This window comes from Dipodomys spectabilis, unplaced genomic scaffold (assembly GCF_019054845.1).
Source record: "Dipodomys spectabilis isolate Male_0828 unplaced genomic scaffold, ASM1905484v1 ptg000069l, whole genome shotgun sequence".
NCBI classification, from domain to species: Eukaryota; Metazoa; Chordata; class Mammalia; order Rodentia; family Heteromyidae; genus Dipodomys; species Dipodomys spectabilis.
Window position 1 is genome coordinate 16,843,118 of NW_024870746.1, and position 21,001 is coordinate 16,864,118.

Genomic DNA, 21,001 nt, shown 5'->3' on the forward strand with positions numbered 1-21,001 from the left:
CTCTAGGCAGATGGTTTTAGAAGTTAGTAGTTTCTCATTTTCCCCATCAGCTATGGGAATAAATATATCAATAAAATAAATCTTCTTCATGAGAAAAAGATAAAACTTAGAAAAACATTAAACAAAATACAGAATTCACTCCTAGATGATTTTTGCTTCTACTATTTTAATAAGTACTATCTGATGAGAAGTTGGGAAGCATGATATAATTGTGTAGGCATATAAATTACTGCTTCAAAATTAGCCCAGTGTAAGAAGCAATATTTGCCAAGAGCTGGTGGCTCATACCTACAATCCTTGGTAATGAGGAGGCTAAGATCTGAGGAATAGTGGTTCAAAGCCAGCGTAGGCAGGGCAGTCCATGAGACACTTATCTTTAATTGACCACCAGAAAACCAGAAGTGGAGCTCTGGCTCAAAGTGGTAGAACAGTAGCCTTGAGCACAAAAGCTCAGGAACAATGCCCAGTCCCTGAGTTCAAGCCCCATGTCTGACAGAAATAAAAAGAGAAAGAGGGAGAGAGAGAAGCAATATGTTCATCAGAAATATAACTGAATCTGGCTAGAAGTTAATGATATGTTAGAATTATAAAGGGTTTGATATGAGGTTTAGCTAAAGTGGTAAAATTAAAGAAAATAAAGTAAAATTTACCTCTCCTTAAGTGTTTTCTGAAACATATAATGGTAAACACTCTTAAGATTTCCATATCAAATTTCATATCAAATTTCCATAAACCCCACAATGGAAGAAAGAAGAGATGAATCAGGCATAATAATACTTGCCTAAGATTTCTGTAAGTTCAGGATAACCTCCTTCTACCTTTAATTAGAATGTGATATCGAAAATGCTTGAACCCAGAGACTGAGCCACTGTCCCTGAGCTTTTTGGCTCAAGACTAGCCTCTACCACTTGAACCACAGCTCAACTTCCAGCTCTTTTGGTGGTAGAGACATTTTTGGAGAGAAGAATCTCACAGAGTTTCTGCCCAGGCTGGCTTCAAACCATGATCTTCAGATCTCAGCCTCCTCAGTAGCTAGGATTACAGGCATGAGCCATTGGAACCCATCAAAACATGTTTTTTTTTTAAATGTATGAGAATTTGAACACCAAAATAAATGACAATTTAGTATGCTCATCTTAAAAATCACTATTTTTCAAAATAAAAAGAACTGTTTAGTCTAATTTTAAGTCAAAAGAACAAAATAAAATAAGACCAGGAGAAAAGAAAAGCAATGTCTAGTGTTCTATCATAAAAATGTATATTATATTATCAAGAATAAATATAAATTGAAGAAAAAGATGAAAAACAAAAGTTAAAGTAAAATGATATCACTTTCCTAAAGGCAAACCTTATCTAACAGTCTTGATAAGAACCATCACATCCACTTTTTTATACAACAAATGTATACATTTTGAAAAAGATATACAATTGATAATGTTGACATAAAGTCTTATTGTAAAGAGTTCACAAGCAATATAAATATTGCCAGTGGAAAAGAAAAAAATAAGTCAATTAATGTTTCAAAAGAAAGGACTTGTTTTTAAATTTTGATTTGGAGGTTAGATAGGAATGTGTATTTTCCAGAGTGAGAAGTTGCAGAAAAACAGAGAAAAGATCTTGTGTGTGTTTGTGTGTGTGTGTGTGTGTGTGTGTGTGTGTGTGTGTGTGTGTGTGTGTGTGTAGATTAGTCACTAAAAACTAAAGAGCTCCAAGGTACTTATTCAAGCTTCACCACATAATTATTACCATGGTTCTCAAATCCCTGTGAATATCAACCCTGGAAGGTTTGTTAAACAGGAACACAGGGTCCCATCTCCAGAGATTGTGGATCAGTGGGCCTGGATTGGACTGTGAGAATTTGCATTTCTAACGTGCTCCCGAAGGATTCCTTCTGTAGCTGGCCCAAGGACCATACTGGGAGAATTATTAGATTTGAAAACTAGAGAGTAATGAAAGGACCATTTCTCTGAAAAGCAGTCATAGTCAAACACACACACACACACACACACACACACACACACACACACACACCAGTTCAAGTTACTGAAATTTCCATTTAAGCTTCCTGAAACAATGAAGTTAGAGACTGAATTAGAAGATTAGAAGCATTCTTTGTTTAGGGAATAAACTCCTAAGAGAAATACCTTCTTGAAAAAAAAAGTTCCCCATCAGTGACCTAAGCCCATGTGATTCAGAAGAAAAAGACCCCCAGGAGACTTGATGCTAGACTGAGAATGACATGGATAAGGAAAGGTCAAAAGCAAACTGTCCCAATGGCTCATTAGTAGATAAATATTTGAGGAAAATTTTGAGATATCTATTTTTAGGGAAATAGCATCAAGAAGATGATAAATACTATGTATGCTTCCTAAAGAATAGATCGGATGGACCTTCGTGCCCAGAGCACATTGTCTGTACAGGACACTGTATGAATGTTTTATGATCAACCATCAAATGCAAATTGTAGTTCCTTGTCTAAAAACAAGAGAGGACTATACTGCTTTCCCTTAACTAACCTTCTTCACACAATCTCACATAAACACACAGGGTAGTTTTCTCTCTGCTCTTAAAAAATGAATCAGGGATGATTTCAGATTTTACTTTTCACTCAGAAAATGACATCAACAAGAGTGTATCCTTAGAATTAGACTAATCTGGAAGCTTCATTGCTAACAACTAAAAACCATGAAAAGAAATTCATGACCATTGATTCATCATGGCTAACTGAAGAACTCAGGGGTAAACTTGAAAACTGATCTGAACTTGCTGGGTTTGAGTAGCTTTTGAAAGAAAATGAAGTAATAAACTAGTGACACTATTGAGGACAGAGATGCTCCTGGATGTGGTGATGTAAAAAATCCCAACTTCTCAAGAGACAGAGGCAGGATGATCATGAGTTCAAGGCCATCCTGGGTAAAGTTAGTAAAACCTAGCTCAAAAAGAAAAAGAAAAAAAAAAAACAAGCAAAAGGATTGGGAGGATACTCTCCCCACCCCAAAAAAAGACTTGGAACTGCTATCTTTTACAGTTATCATGCTAAAGTTGATAAGAAATGTACTCATTACTTTGCTCATGTAATTGTAACCCCTCTGCATGTATTTTCACAATAAAAAAACTTATTAATAAAAAAAAAGTTGGTAAGTACTTAAGGCAGGATTAAGGGAAAGTAAATAAAAGAAATATTTTCTTAATTAGTGATTGATTTTCCTTGCCAAACAATGCATCTATTTATGTAATGTAACTTAGGCTAAATGCAGGTTCTTAGACTTCTTTGCAGTAAGACCTCAGTATTTTATTTGTTATGTATACAACATGTTGGTCTCCCAGACCTTAAGTGAGCATGCAAATAATCATTTGATTGTTCAAGCACGTAATTCCTTCCACAGCCCCTGGACAAAACATACAGAGTTAAAAAAAGCCTTTCAAAATTAATTTCCATATAAATTCCTTTTTTTAATGTGGCAGACTATTATAAATGTCATCTATATATGTATGTATGCATATATGTATACATGTATATATTTCTGTCGAGGTTGTCTTGTCTGAAGATTGGGTTCATAACTAAGTGATCATATAAATTATAAGGAAAAATCAATTTATTAGAAAGAGAAGGATCAATAAGATGTTTTTATAGATGTGTTTTCAAATTAAATTATCATTAAGATAAAAACATGTATTTCAAGGAAACTGTTCATCCACATTCTGAACAGCTTTATATTGCAAGCATTTCTATTCAAAGATAATTTATATTTATAAGATACAGAAAGCTGAGCATGGCTGAAGACTGATAAAGAAAAAAAAAAAAACAAGAAGCTTCATTGTATCAAATAGCATTTACAGGATTGGAAGGATGCTGGGAACCTATGAAATATACCTATTATGGTCTTGGATTAAGACCTTAGAATAAGACAGTCATAGCATGTAAAAAATAATACTCTTAATTAAACGAATACTTCTTTAAAAACCTATTCCACAGGTATGTTGTAATGGAATTCTCTATGACTCCCGACCTGGATACCACTGTTGTGAAGAAAAGTATATCCCATTTGTTCTGAATTCGACTGGAATTTGTTGTGGTGGCCGAATTCGAGAGGTGCAGCCAAATCATCAATGTTGCTTTGGGTATTATGCTAAAATTCTTCCAGGTGAGGAATCTTCCTGGGATTATTCAATAATTTGGGGAACCTGATACCATAAAGAAATAACTCATCATTACATGCGTTCACATATCTCTCCAATAAAAGCTGAAGGACAATATACAGCCCAATAGCCCCTTGTGCACATTAGGGTCCCTGTCAACATGATTAACATATTTTAACATTTTTTTAAGGAATGTTCCAGACTTCTAAACTTTTGCATTCCTTGCGTTCCCAGTAATTATCAATCCTGGAAAAGCCACAGAGACTCTTTTTAAAATCCTATTTCCTAAGTTTAGTGTTGATGATTTCCTTAGATTCAGAAAAATGGACATGGAGAAAGAGAAGAAGACTAAGCATGTTTTTTGTTTTGTTGTGCTTTCAGTACTAGAAATTGAAATCCATACCTCTGTTTCCTGGGCACACCTCTAGCCCTTCTATGCCTTGGTTATTTTTAAAGACAGTCTTCCTTTGTGCCCAGGCCAATACCTGAAACACAATTCTCCTATTTCATGCTCCTGTTGGAGCTGGGATGACAGGGACAGAGCGCCACACCCAGCTTATCCCTTTAAAATGGAGGCTGAAGAAGTTTAATTACCTATGCCAACCTGGAATCACAATTCCCCCACTCTCAGCCTCCTAAGTAGCTAGGATTCAAGAGTGAGCCACCAGCACTGGCTAAAGGCTAAGCTTTTTTGCAGGTCTTAAGAAAGTTCAGTAGGGGCTGGGAATGTGGCTCAGTGGTAGAGCGCTTGCCTTGCGTGCATGAGGCCCTGGGTTCGATTCCTCGGCACCACATAAGCAGGAAAAAAAAAAAAAAAGCTGGAAGTGGCACTGTAGCTCACGTGGTAGAGCGCTAGCCTTGAGCTGAAGAGCTGAGGGACAGTGCCCAGGCCCAGAGTTCAGGCCCCACGACCGGACCCAAAAAAAAAAGAAAGTTCAGTAGTCTGAGATATTTAGTTTAATGTAAACTTGATGCTAACTATTGGGTTAACTTAGACATTAATTTTTAACTGTGCTTTACATTTCCATATAATATAATCCATCCATTAAATGTGAAATTAGTCCAGTATGTCTCTTCTCAAAACATCACAGTAGAAATGGAAAGTGAAGTAATTACATAGCATGTAAGTTTATGTATTCAAGACTGAAGACTTCTCTCTGATCATGTTTTTCCTCACAATTCATAGAATGGGGGCAGGGTGGCGGGGGGAAGGGAGAGAGGGGAGAAGCTATCATTATAGCAGTGCTCCAGCAAAAAAAAAAAAAAAAATCCTAATTGAATAACTCCTAACAATTTTTCAGGCAAGAAAATACATTGATCAACATAAGGATTTTGTGGAAGAGTGTTAATTTCTTTTTTTAATAAGCTTTTTTATTATGAAAATACCATACAATTACATGAGCAAGGTAATAAGTACATGTCTTATCAAGCATTGTTGCCTCCTCCTTTGTTTTCCCCCTACCATCCCTGCCCTCCCACCTCTACCACTACCCCCCCACCCCCCACCCCCACCAAAGTTGTAAAGTTCGTCTTTCAACATAGCATTTTGTACATCTCATTGTTGCAATGGGTCCACCTGTATCCCTATTTTAATAAACAATTAGATTTTTTCCCTTCCCTTCCCCAAATTATAAAAACATCAAATACAGTGAAAACAGGGGTTATACCGTGGGGGAGGGACATACAAAGCAACAAAACCATCACCTTATAAATACGTTAGAAACAATAGCAAGAAAGAAAAAAAAAACACTTGTGTCCTTATCTCGGGGTTCATTTCACTTAACACCATCTTATCTGGCCTTTTCGAGTGTTAACTTCTTATAGCTCACAGTGGTTAACATTTTGTCAACTACCATCAAACACTTTGCAGAATATATAATTTCAGAGCTTTCATCACAAGTTCTCATCTTGTCGTCCCTGCAAATAATTGCATTAAAAGCTGGAAGTGTAGAAATGAGGTGAACATCTCCTGGCATTTGGCTCTTACCATTAGTAGATGATATGAGACTTTTCTTGGCCTGACATACAACTAAATAATAATGTTTTTGATACACAAGTGAACCCTTGTTCTCTGGAACCATATAGAAAGAAAGCCAGGAACCGCAAAAGAAAAAACTTTGAATAAGGGATCGTTTATTTGGAAGTGAAAGAAAAGTCACCAAAGAGAATAGCAGAAACTCTCCATATGCAGAGTGGATAGAGGAGTGCTCTGAAGTTGCCTGGGAAGGCAATTGTTCTAGAACATGGCTCCTCCCATTTCTTCTCCCCTTGGCTTTGCTCTGATTCCTTATGCATGCCACTCCCTGGTTCTTTCCATTGGCTGAGTAGGCACCCAGACATTATGGCACAAAGGAGAATTTGAGCAAGAAGAATTTGGTATGACCATATAACCTGATGCTAAGCGAAATGAACCCCAAGATAGGGACACTAGAGGTTTTATCTTTGTTGCTGTTCTTCTTAATGTACTTATAATGTACTATGTGATTTTTTTGTTTCTTTTGTATGTTCTTCCCCCATGGTACAACCCCTGTTGTCACTGTATTTGATACTGGTGCCCTGCACCTTGTTTATAGATTTTTCTAATTTGGCGAGGAGAAGGGAAATAACAAAATGCTGAAATAAGGATCCAGGATGACCCATTGTAAGAAAGAGATGTACAAGACAGTTTGTTGAAAACGAACTTTACAACTTTACATGTGTGTGGGGGGGGGGAGGGAAGAGTTGGGGAAGGGGGAGGAGGAAAGGGATACTAGGGGAAATATAAAGGAGGGGGTAACAAAGCTCAATAGGAAATGGACTCATTACCTGGCTCATGTAACTGTAACCCCTCTGTGCAGTATTTTTACAATAAAAAACATATTTAAAGAAAAAAGAATTTGAGCAGAAGCCAAGGCACTATGGTAACAAGAAAGGCCATGATGGGTTCTGGTGTTATCAGCCACGTGTTAGATCCACCATTTTTTTAACCACCATCTAACAGCTCCCCTTTTCTCTCTCATTTTCATTTCTAAGCCACTTTAAAATTTTCAGTGTTAAAATTTCTAATAAAGTATGCTAACCTTGAAAACTCTGCAGACCCTGAAAATTAGTGAGGCATACTTAGGTACCTCTACTACTGCTTTGAACTCTAGGGACTTAGAACAAGAACCTACTCTCCTTCTGTGCTATTTCAGAATAAAATTTAACATCGTTCTCCCAAACATAAAAAGAAATTTTAAAGCCCATGGGATTTTTTTTCTTGACAGTATATAAACCTTTTAATTAGTATCTTTTAAAACAAGAGCTTTTTTCTTAATTTCCACACCATACATATATAAGATACATAAGGTTATGCAGCAAATATACATACCTCTACAAACTCCAATGAAAATCATTACATATTTATAGAACTCAGATCTAAAGCATTTTAATATTTGCCAAACTGTTGAATGTATATTATATTTTGACTCACTTGAAGCAGCTCATTTTTTCTCCCACAGAATTAAAGTATCTGCCATGAAGTGGAGAGAAAACAAAAATTAATGCAATCTTTTAGAATAGCCAATGTCAGTGTTCTGCTCCAATCATTTGTTTTCCACACTCATAAATGAGGAGATTCTGACTTCCATCTCCAGCCTGAGGTCTTCATTAGCTAGTTTAAGGCTGTTTACACCAAAGATGCATAGTGCCTCCACTTTTTCTAGGATCTAGACGTAATTAAAGTCTAATAATCAGTACCATCTCTGACTGAGATGGCTGTAGGCATTTTGATAATTATAGGTGAGTCTGAAATACTAGTTCATAAGGTTTCCATTTTTCTTTGTAGGACTTTCCTATGTAGCACCCCCATAACAAAGAGCAGCAGAGAAAAGTAAGCTCATTCTCCCCATTTCTTTTTATAAATATGCTAATGGCCCCAACTAAATGTTAATGTGGGTCATTCTTGGGTAAGAATAACAATTAACTGTTAGACCACATGGTAGCATTTAGAAGGAAAACATTTTCAAGTCTGGCCTGAAATAGATTCATTTTGAGAGGTTAATGAGAAGGTGACTGATCCTTCTATCTTATGTCTAATAGCCCTTTTTTGAAGAAAAAAAAATTCATTTTATTTTTCATTGATATAATCCACATCTTTTTCTAAGAAGGCTTTTTCTTCTGTCAGTAAATGAGTAAGTCTGAAAGATGCAGGGGCTTATGGTTAAAATATCTAAACCAGTTACTATTTGATATACTTAAAATAGCCTTGTAAGAAAAATAAATATTGCTTTCTTATTAGAGATATATATTGTATTCTTTTATCTCACTATTATCTAAAATGGAGTCTAATGATCTGATTCTACTGATTCTAGACTCCGTGACATATTATTATCAGAAAGTTCAGGACAACTTAACAACCTTAATCCTTGAATTTGTCAAAAGAAAAATTCAGGGAAGACGTGACCATAAGTAAAGATAATAGAAAAAAATAATGTGACAGAAAGCCAGGCGCCAGTGGCTCACACCTATAATCCTAGCTACTCAGGAGGCTGAGATCTGAGAATCATGGTTCAAAGCCAGCCTAGGCAGGAAAGTCTGTGAGACACTTATCTCCAATTAACTACCAAAAAACTGGAAGTAGCACTATGGCTCAAGTGCTAGAGTGCTTGCCTTGAGCTGAAGAGCTCAGGGACAGCTCCAGGCCCAGAGTTCAAGCCCCATGACTGGTAGTAATAATAATAATATGATAGAAAGCATGTGGCAAAGATATACCACAAGGAAACAGCACTTCAGCCCATCTCAGCCATCTTTGACTATGGTTGTCATTAGAACTTGGCTTTGGTAGTGAGAATTAGATGGCTTTCTGATTGAAGGGTCTTCTTTCTGATTCCTGTAAAATTGTGATGCCAAAGTGTCACTGTCCAATCTTTGTTTCCTCATTCATTTTTGTCTTTCTTATCTCCTCATTCTCTTGTAGTTCCTGGCCCCATTCTCTTGCCTGGCAAGTTTTGGTTTGTGGGTTTATCTACTTGCAATTTCAATAGGCCACAATTCTCTAATTGACTATTTTTCTACCAAATCTTATTGATATATTAAAGTTTTCCAGTGAGAGAACATCTCTAGCTGTGAGTTAAAATATGGCAACTATGCTTTAGATCAATCAGAAGACTCATCTGTCCCAGAAAAAGTACACACATATATATATACACATACATACATATATATATATATATATATATATATGAGAAAACAACTTATTGTGTATAATGAGCTCAGTTTTCCTTCCTTCATTGGCCATGGTCACTCATAATGGAAAAATTTCAACTTCTATTCTACTTATAGGTACCATATTATTAGGACATAGCCAATGTTGCCTAAGTTCACTTTGGTAGTTTGGAGGGAGGAGTGCACATACGTGCTCATAAGGGATATTTGTCCACAGTTTTATCATATTGCATTGGTCTGCTCATACTCTCAGACAACTCAGAGCTGAGTTAAGAAGTGTTCTCGGCTCTCCCACTTTCTAGAAGACTTTGATAAGTTTGGTGCTATTTTTCTTTCACTAGTAGAATTTACAATGGAAGGACCTGGACCAGAAATTTCCTTAGTTGGAAGTTTTAATAACTTGTTCAATAATGTTGTTAGTTATAGATCTGTTAAGATTTTCTATTTTTATATGATTTAGTCTTGGTAAGCTTGTATTTCTAGTAATTTGTCCAGCTAATGGGATAGATTTGGGGGCATGAATTTAAACAGGAAAGACCTCAGGGATAGCATCTAAGAGTTTTTCTTATACATTTTACAGTCTTTATATATGGATCCATCATTAAATTTTGTCCTCTATGTTTGTATCACTTTACTAAGCAACTCATCTTATTTTTACTAACAAAGCTGTAAGGGATTCAGATCTCCTAAGAAAATAAACTAATTAATAGGGTACAGCTGTCCAGGACTATCAATTTCTAAGGCAATCTCCAATTCTTCAGTAAATGTGTTTATTTTCTTAAGAAAGTTTGACAGGCCATTGATAGGTATAAAGGGGAAGTAGAGGAAAGAGAAAAGGAACAGTTGAAGATACATGAACAAGTAGAGAAACAGTCTTAAGAACAGTCTAGAGAGAAGTCAAGGATTTAGGAACAGAGAAGAAGCGAATCAAATTGAAAATTGAGTGGTGAGATCATGGAGAGGAGTGAAGTTTGGATTTTAGATCTGCTAATTTTTGTTAGTTTTTTCTAAAGTATTCTTAGAGGAGACCATCTTTAAAAGTTTCTCTATCTGTGTTTTCCCATCTTTTTAGAAGCTTCTCCAGGCCCTCTTTTGAAAAAGCTGAATGTTGACATCTGTAATATTTGAATCCTTTGATCTTAAGACATTAGTGAAATGTATTGCACAGAGCACAGAAAGCAACAATGTATCAAGTTGAACTAAGATTTTTTTTTTGTTGTGAAAATACTGTACATGAACTAAGATTGTTCACCTGTACTTACTTAATTGACCTTCCCATAAGTAGTATTTTGTTTGGTTAAAAGTATATAGTTGAGTTAAGAAAATTATAATCATAGGCAATATAAACTTAGTAATAGCCCATTTCTGGATGTAACACAGTTTCAAAACATTGTCCTAAACAAAACAGTGTTCCTACTTTCATTCAACAGTGTCATATAACTCATGTACTAGAGGAGGGAAAACAGCAACATAGCAGTCTTACCACTAAATTATGTTTGTGTGTGAGAGAGAGCAGACACATATTATACACTTATATCACAAAAATTTTAGAGCTATATTGAGATTTTGCATCTAATACGACAGCTCACGTTCAGTCTGTTGGCCTCTGCAGAGTAATTGTGGTAAAACTCAGTTGTAAGACAGAGCATACTCCTTGTAACACCCGTGATGGTCATTACTGTCCTAAACTGACAGGTGAAGTATGCTGCCCAGATGAAGAGCACCATCGGGTTTCCATTGGTATTGGTGATTCCTGCTGTGGCCGAATGCCCTACTCCTCCTCAGGAAACCAGATTTGCTGTGCGGGGAGGCTCCATGATGGCCATGGCCAGCAATGCTGCGGTGGACAGATAGTGAGACAAGATTTAGAATGCTGTGGTGGCCAAGAGGAGGGTGTGGTGTACAGTCCTCTCACAGGTAAGGGCCCTTGTGTACCGTTCAGGACATACAGAACCTGAGAAGCAGCGAAGATGGGAAAGAACGCTCTAGGTTTTACTCATATTGAATATCTTCAATGCAACAGTAAGGAACATACTGCATAAACCACCCAAATACCAGCTCCTATTTTTCTTCTATGTCTGATGAACATCTTAAGACATGTCAAAAGGCTTGGTGACAGTGTGGTATAGCCATCAAAAAAACAATAGAAAAACTAATCTAAAACACACTGCCAAATAAGTGCATTCATTCTGGCTCAAAATGATATTGCTGAGTAAACACAAATAATGTACAAAGTTATAAAGTGGCACTGTGATATGATTCTTTCACTTCTTTATTTACTTATTTTTTGTCAGTTGTGGGGCCTGAACTCTGGGCCTGGGCACTGTCCCTCAACTCTTCAGCTCAAGTCTAGTGTTCTACCACTTGAGCCACAGCACCACTTCCAGCTTTTTCTGATTATGTGGTGCTGAGGAATTGAACCCAGGGCCTCATGCATGCAAGGCAAGCACTCTACCACTAAGCCACCTTCCCAGCCCCCACTTCTTTATTGTTTTATAATTATGAAACTAACACATATATCAGCAGCAAGCATTATCATTGAATGAATGTTTTACAATCTCACAAGTGTTAACCTTATGCTTCTACATTACTACCAAAATTAATCTTTGCAAGCCTTACAAATAAATATTATTATATATTTGTATTTATAATATTATTATTATTTATTTGTATTTTTTAATGAAGAAAACACCCTTGGCTAGCATGAGTGAAGCCCTGGGTTTGCTTCCTAACACCACAAGAATAACAGTGAATAAAATGAAAATTAAAATGAAGATCTAAAACACCGACCTTAGAAATGTATCCCATATCAGTCAGTTGCCTTTAGACTCCTGCTTATAATCCTTTCTATTCTGTAAGCTGTATCTGGAGGATTGTGGTTTGAACCAGTCTGGACAGGTGGGGGGGAACGATGACTGCTAGACTTCATCTTCAAAGTAAGCAGCAAATAGCCAGGTAGCTGATGTGACTCAAGTGGTAGTGTGTCAGACAAGCAAGTATAAGGCCTTGAGTTCAAACACTTAAAAAAGCTAGTTAAATGTAGAGTATGGAAGGGTGTTGAAACTTGTACAATTGGGATGAGGTCTTTTATTTCAAAAATTGTATAAGCAAAACAAAATTTGAATGAATATTTTAATGAGAAAATTAATAACAAAAATGATGAGCCTAAAAATATTTTAGGGAATCTCACTAAGAGTAGTATGTTTTTATTGCATAATTCCTGTCATCCTTTTACCAGTTTTACCCCTAACTTGCTTTGCATGTACTTTGATTCTATCATATGATCTTGTTTCTTTTACTCTAATTAAGAGAGATCTCATCCCATATCATGACATATTTCTAATTCCAGTTACTTGGGAGACAGAGTCAGCCAGGCCCACTACCACCTACATGAGAAGAATAAATGGAAAGATCTTGGCCCAAACCAGCCTGGAAATAAACAGGGGTGGGGGGGGGGGATTATCTCAAAAAGCCAGTGGCTCACACCTGTAATCCTAGCGACTCAAGAGGTTGAGATCTGAGGATCACGGTTCAAAGCCAGCCCAGACCAGAAAGTCCGTGAGACTCTCATCTCCAATAAACCACCAGAAAACCGGAGGTGGCACTGTGGCTCAAGGGGTAGAGCACTCGCCTTGAGCTGAAGAGCTCAGGGAGAGCGCCCAAGCTCAGAGTTCAAGCCCCACGACCGATCAAAAAAAAAAAAGTAACGAGCAAAAATGCTTAGGAGAATAGCCCAAGTGGAAAGAACCTGTCTAGTAAGTGCAATGCCCTGAGTTCAAACTTTGCTACCAACAAAAAGGCGGGGGGGGGGGGGGGGGGGAAGGAGAGAATAATATTGAGCTAGAGATGTAGGTAGGTTATTGGTAAAGAACTTACCTAACATGTACAAGACACTGGGTTTGATCTCCAACACTACAAATAGATGGATAGTTAATTAACTAGGAGGGAGAGAAAACTAAAAGGTAATTCCATCTCTTCTGTTATATAATTATAACATTGTTACATTGTTTTTAAAAAGTCTCCATTGTTAACCATAATTGCTGTTTTAAAATTACTTCAACTTTGGAAAAACCTCAAACTCATTATTACAATGTTATGTATTTGCATTGAGATTAATGTCCAGCTTAGAAAAGCCTGTATTTTAGGGTCTTTCTGGGATTTCAGAGTATTTTAAATTTTCTGCACTGAACCTGATTTGCAGTAGACTTGTCTCAAATACCTGTCGAGTTGACATTATTGCCTGCATTCCATCAATATTTTTTCTACATGTCTGAATTTGAGTAACAGTCTACCCTAGATGTCACTATCCTATCTGCAAATTAACAAGAAGCATAACTTTTCCCAATATAGTTATGAATTACTTCTCCTCGTGAGTTGTATGATCAAATAATCAAATACATTGGTTCATCAATTCTAAGTCCATCATTTTCTTTTAATGGGCATGGTCTGAAATTAAGTTATAATCCCCTACTTGGTATCAGCATGATTTCAAATCCATTTTTCATTTTTCAAGCTTTTGTTTCATACTATATTAATTTTTGTATCTGATTTTTCTGTTTCCTTAAAACTTTCCTTATATGTCTCTGACCTCCAAGGCTGTAATTCCCCACACTCCATTCCTTTTTTTTTTTGGGTCCGGTCGTGGGGCCTGAACTCTGGGCCGGCGCTGTCCCTCAGCTCTTCAGCTCAAGGCTAGCGCTCTACCACTTGAGCCACAGTGCCACTTCTGGCTTTTTTTCGTTTTGCTTATGTGGTGCTGAGGAATCGAACCCAGGGCCTCAGGCATGCAAGGCAAGCGCTCTACCACTGAGCCACCTTCCCAGCCCCTCCATTCCTTTCCAAGTTGGAACTAGAATGACTTCTTCAAGGCTTAGCAATGTCTTTGGGGGAATCACTAAAGCCATTTTAAATATAGCTACTGAGCCCAAATTAAATATTTCTCAGGTGGAACTTCTTTTTTAGCTTTCCTCGTTTAATGTTAAAGTGCTCTTTTCAGTAATTTTTGTTAGAACTTTACATAGAACAACATGAGATCAATGACATTATTGAAATGATCGATTTAGATAATTATTACTGCATTGTGAATAACTTATATGTGATTTTAGAAGGGAAAAGTAACTATGGGAAGTAGTATAGAATGTATAGTTCACCTCATCAAGATGCTATATATGATGTCCTGCACTTAGACAGACAGAGAGCCTGGAGCCCCAATACTTACGAGTTGTCAGGTAGATTTGCCTTATACTTCATGAAGCTTCAGCTTCAAGATCTTTGCTAATTGTAGAGGAAGTAGCTAAATGAAGTAGAGAAGAAGATGCAAAAGTGTTGCCTCAACCTGAGCCTTGATGGCTCAACGCCATAAACTTTGCTGTGGAGGAGACAGTGCTATGAAGGTTCACAGTTCAAAGCCAGTCTAGGCAGAGAAATCTGTGAGACTTCAACCTCCAGAAAAGCCAGGAAAGACTGTGCTGGAAGGATGGCTCAAGTGGTAGAGCACCATGTGAGCAAGCCAGCAGACTAAGGGCAAGGTCCTTTTACCGCCACAGCAGAAGGAGGAGAAGGAAGGAGGAGGAGGAGGAGAAGGAGGAGGAGGAGGAGGAGGAAGAGGAGGAGGAGGAGGAGGAGGAGGAGGAGGAGGAGGAGGGAGAAGAAAGGTTGCTCTTTAATTTTATAATAGGCCAGAGATTTTAAGTGGCAGCAAAACATCTCATTTTGTTATCCTTGCTCATGTGTAGTTTTTTGTGGTTGTTTTTTTTGTTTTTGGGGGGGGGGGTTGTTTTTGTTTTTTGCCAGTTATGGGGCCTGGGCGCTGTCCCTCAGCTCTTCAGCTCAAGGCTAGTGCTCTACCACTTGAACCACAGCGCCACTTCTGGCTTTTTTCTTTTTGCTTATGAGGTGCTGAGGAATCGAACCCAATGCCTCATACATGCAAGGCAAGCACTCTACCACTGAGCCACCTTCCCAGCTCTGTAGTCTTTCTTTCTTTCTTTCTTTCTTTCGTGATTATGTTTAAAAGATCATTCTTGGTACTTTGTGAATAAAAAAAGTGGCAAAGATTCCATTTTTATCCTTAAAAACTTACCATCTAATTAAGGAGAAAAATTCCCACAAGGTTTTACAGCAGTCTAAATGAGGGATGAGGATGAATATATGCATATTTTGAAAAAGATGTTATTAGTGTGTATTGATCATATAAAATGATAAGTTTCATCATGACTTTTTTATACTTATTTAGGTCACATTCACCCCCTTTAATTCTCCCTGTCCCCCTGTTCTTGGATGCATTGACCCTTCCCAAGTATTCCCTACAATGCATGCATATTTTTAAGACTGAACAATGATTCCAGTCAATCAAGGTAAGCAAGAAAGCTAAATGTGGGTTCTGCCATTGTATTGGTAACTCTAACCATGTTTGGGATATGGACATAGCTTGAGCTAAAGTGTGAAATTGACCATCTACAAAACATACTCAAGTAGTAATGAGCACTGTGGTTTATAGATTGGGTAAGGAAATAGAGAAACTGATGAGAGAGGCAGGGCTTAACAAGCAAAAAGTTTTGAGCATTACTGATTACTCCTGGAAGAAGCAATGTGACCATATAAATACTGTGATTTAAATAGATTCGTTGAATTTCACAAATGTGGAAGGAGAAGGAAAAGGAAGTCAGAATACTGTTGAACCTATGCTAAGTATGGAATCAAGGTTCTTGTGTACTAGGACAGAGATTTTTAACCTTTTCCCCTTGATTATTTTGTGAAAGTTACAAGCTCTCACTTCAACAAAAGTACACAAAAACACACAACACTTTACCTGCAATTCTTACATCCTGAAAGTCCATCCATGGAACAAGTTCCATGTTTCTTCAATGATCAAACATTTCTGTGTGTTTGTGTGTGTGTGTGTGTGTGTGTGTGTGTGTGTGAGATTATATGTGCATAAGCTTTCATATATTCATTAGCTTTCTTTGATATTTTCATATATTTTTATACATTTTTTCCATTTTACAAATATGAAATTGTATGCATATGTGTGTATACACCAGTGGTGAGGTTTGAACTCAAGACCTCTTAATCTTGCTTAGCTTTCTTACTCACAGATGGTGCTGTAGCACTTGAGCCATAGCTCTACTTCCCAGGTTTTGTTGGTTAATTGGAGCTAAGAGACTCACAGACTTCTCTGCCTGAACTGGCGCAATCCTCAGATGGCAGGTATGATTTACTAGTGTCTGGCTCAAATATTTCTAAAATTGTAACATTCCTCAAATTGTAACATTCCTCAACTCTCATGAGCTGGAATTAGCTCTTGAGTTTCTTAACACTTTCTATGACTCTCCTAACTTGATAACAATGGTGGATTAAAAGAATATTTCTAGAGTGGAAGAGGTTCTAAATTTATTCTCATGACCTTCCGCCTGGTTTCACTGCAAACGTGTCCTACCTGTCTTTTCCCCTGTCTCTACTGTAGCTCCTTCCTGTCACCCCTAATGACTTTGACCTTGATGACCTTCCAGAATACCCATAGGGCCCTGTTTCTCTTCAACGTAGCCACACATTATACCTGCCACACAGGGTATAGATCTTCTAATACCTCTCCCTATGCCTGGTCTCTCCCAATGCCTGCCATTGTATGTCTGCCACAAGACCGGGCTGGCTCATAAAACCTCTTTATGTACTTTATTACTTAAACTTTTTTTTTATTTGCCTGCAGGAGCCCTTTAACAAAATCACATTGAATTGACTTTCTCACACCAAATCAAATCTCCCTGGTCCCAGTTCAGTTGTCTTTGTCAATATGTATTTTATAAATGGAGTGAATTAACAGATGCTCCTGGAACAGAAGTGCTGGGGTAGCGTTTATGTTTTTAGTGCTCTCTCTGGGCAGATGAGTTGTGTTGAAGTGTTATACAGGTATCTTGGGATGAAAGTCATGCTCATCATTTCAGTGCATATATATTCTTCACCATTTTCTTTGCATAGACCTGAAACCTCTTTATTCATTTTTTTTTTCCTTGTGCCTGCTTATATGGTATTTTTTTCAGCTATGTCATTAATCTTGGGTTGGAACTTATACACACCTTAGAATTAACTATCACAATGAAAGTGTCACTATCTTCAAAGTGGACAGGATTTTCTGTTAGCCACAGAGGACCGCTCACTAATACATGTCTTGGCAAATCGATTTCTAATTTCTATTAACAAAAATGTTTTTCTGTGAAGCTTTTTAAATTTGAAACACTAGATTGACATTGTTTTAGAATAGAGAGTTGTGTTTCCATAGCCTGGACCCGGACTTTGGGAGCATGAGTAGCTATCACCATTATAATGGATGTTTCATAGGATGCAAAATGGAACCTTTGCAAAGAGGAAACAATAAACACAGAAACCTATGGCATAAGAGTGATATGGAAGAAATATTACCTATAATATTTCCATATAGAAAGTGAAATTTTTAAATGGAAAATGTATGAATGCTATAAACAATATGGCAATGCTTGGGGGCTCATGGTACTTCATCCCTTCTTTCTCTGAGAGCCATCTACTGGTTAAGACAAGTATGATTTCTTCACCTTCAGACTCACTGATTTTATGTTTATCCTATGAATTACTAATAGCAAACCCTTTCTTTCAGTTTTCCTGGCCTGTGAAAATCCTTTGGCTTAAAATAAGATTCTCCGACCAATTCCTGAGTTCTGTTATGATTTGCCATATTCCAAGACTGGCTTTTTCTATTGCATTCTAGTCATCTCAAAGCCATGATTCTACATTCTTGGTCTTCTCTTAGAATAATGGAATGCCAGTTCTCTAAATTAACTCTTTAGAAATTCATCAATGTTCATAAATGATTTCCTTTATGATCATAAAGAGTTAAAAAAAAGTATTGACACGCTATTTGAAGTATCAATAAAATTGTGATCTAAAAAAATCCTGCCCTCCCTTTTCTTACTTATATCCAATGCAATAGAAGCCACCCATTGGTTGTACGTATAGTTCAGAAAGGCAATATAGGTTAGCTGACCTGAAAATATAAACAGCTACAAGTTGGTATGGCCTATACAGTTTCAACAACATCTGCATCTTATTTAAAGGGACTCTCTACCTTTGTAAAATTTAATGAAGGACCTCTGCAAGAATGGCCCAATCTATCAATAATGTATGACCTGTTTTATTTTCTTTGGGCATATTTAAAACTGTGCATTGTGTGTGTGTGTGTGTGTGTGTGTGTGTGTGTGTGTGTGTGTGTGTGTCAAAGTTCAGAAGTCAAGTGCTACATGTGATAAATTAGGTAGAGGGTCAAAAGTTATTGCAATGCAGTTTGAGGAGATTGTCTGTCTCTGAATTTGCAGCTCATTCATGCTGAAGTGATGCACTCTGGGAATTACTACCAAACCCTGCTCTGCAACATCTGCTCTCCCTAAGTGAGTTAGTGCACGTCAGACATCTTTATGTCAGAATATCTCAGTGATGGATGCAGTCTTCAGAAAATGCTGCATAAAAATCTGGTGTGCCGTTCTGGCCATTAAGTGAAATTACTATTTAAATTAATGGCACTGTCACAGTTTATCTGTGCAAAGAATGAACGCTGATTAGGGTATTAAGTAATTAGCAATTTATCACACTGGAACAAGGTTGATAATAATTAAAGAAGTAATGGTTTACCAAAGAAACTAGAAAAGGAGTCACTTCTTGTTAGGTGAGTGAAATCTTAGGTGAAAATTTCTATTCAATAAAACAAAAGAAAGCATCTTTTCTTTTTTTTCCTAGTGTAAACACAGTTCATTATCAAAATTTTAGTTGACCTGTCAAAAGTCCCTCAGAGCGATCAGATGACTGATTAGGAGTCTGAATTAGGTCAATGTCTGCATTTTGATTTCATACTTACAGCATGGTGAAACCATGAAATAATTTGAGAGTAAAGGAGGAGAATGTATTCTGTTCCCTAAAAGGCCAGTTTTCAGATTTTGATTGCGCTTTAAAATAGAAACATGAATTGTTTTAAGAAAATTGCTAGAGAAAACAAAATGACAGTCAAGAATTCAAGGTTGTATTTAAATGTCTGATAAGAAGACAACAGGAAAATATCCAAACATTTTACTGTGCATTTTACTTTTATTTTACTTGGGTGAATATACATGTATGTGCATGCCTATATTATAGACTTTTGTACATGTACATACAAACATACACACATATATCTTTACCCCCTAACCAAAACTGTGTCAGCAATGAGAACCCTACTGTGTGAATTTTTTTTCAAAAAGGCTTCTTGGAGATGTTAAAATAACTATTAATAGAACACTATTTTTAAATCAATCACTGTGAAGAATTATCACATTTAGAACCACATGGCATGATTAAACTCTGTCATGATCAATGTATATCTTCCAATAATTTCTTTTAAATATTTGGAAATATTTTTAATGGAAAGATCAATAACAAGGCTTTCTGGAACCATATAAAGGCAAACCTTTTTCTTAACCAAATTAGTATCTACTTACTGATTAAAGAAAAGCATTTACAAACCCTTGAACTATTATTGGGGACAATATTCCACAATGTCTATGTTTGTACGGGACCAAATTAAACAATTGGGGACCCCAGAACACTCTGAAGTTCTTTATGTTATCAGTGGGACTAATAATAAATAAACAAAATTCTAATTAAAGTAAATCATTCATCCCATGATGTGGTACAGTAAGGCAGAAGCTCTAACAGGAAGGGATATGAAGTCAAGACACCTTCATTTCTAGCTTAATCTGATTCTGAAGTATTGTTTATTGATTTATGCATTCATATCCAAATTTCTGCTTGTTTTAATGCTGTATTTTAATTATGTGAATCTAAGCAATTAAATAAATTTTGGTGGGTTATAACTCAGATATATGTATCTTATTTTGTTTTTTGTGTGGTTTAGGGGGTTTTTTGTTTTTGTTTTTTTGTTGTTGTTCTTGGTGCCAGTGCTGGAGCTTGAACTCAGGGCCTAGCTTTGTCTTTTAGCTATTTTTAGCTATTTCACTCAAAGTTGGTCTTCTACCACCTAAGCCACACCTCTGCTTCCAGCTATTTAATGCTTAATGATAGATCAGAGTTTAATGGACTTTTCTGGCTGGGCTGGCTTTGAACCTTGATCCTTGAATCTTAGCTTCTTAGGTAGCTAGGATTACAGGTATGAGCCATCAACACCTAGCAGTTCCTGAATGCTTATCCAGATGTACAAACTGATGGACTTTCCAATGGTGCACCTAACCTCACAACCACATCCACTGCTAGACCTAGGACACAGAGAGAATCCAGAAAATTGTGGCTGGCTGGTATACCTGATCTGTGAACACACTCAGCTGCTTCTAGGTACTACATCCAAGACAAAGAGGAAGAAAGGCCTTCTTTGTTCCTAGCTTCTTGTCTACACCCTAGATAAGACAGGCAAAACCTAACAAGATTCCTAGGAGTTCTTTGTTGTTGTTGTTTTGTTTTTTGACATCTGGAAACCAGGCCACCTTCCTGGTTTCTTACCCCACAGTGCCTAGGTAACTTAGGCTCTCTTGTGAGTTTCTAGAGCTTTCGTTGAGTGTTTCTACAACATGATGTTATCATCCCAAAATGGGAAAGCAGTTTCTATGGCAGAAATCTAATCTTTTTTGTTTTTATGGAGCATGGGCAAAGCCTAGCCTGGCTGAAT

The 21,001-nt window shown here is 37.0% G+C and overlaps 1 protein-coding gene across 1 annotated transcript in view; it reads left to right on the forward strand.

Moving 5' to 3' along the window:
* Window positions 1-21,001, forward strand: part of Ush2a (usherin) — a 635,341-nt gene that overhangs the window by 462,840 nt on the left and 151,500 nt on the right. Inside the window, exons 48-49 of the mRNA XM_042681986.1 lie at window positions 3,977-4,145; window positions 11,020-11,241. Of these exons, the coding sequence (XP_042537920.1) occupies window positions 3,977-4,145; window positions 11,020-11,241 (391 nt within the window). The remainder of the gene's footprint in view (window positions 1-3,976; window positions 4,146-11,019; window positions 11,242-21,001) is intronic.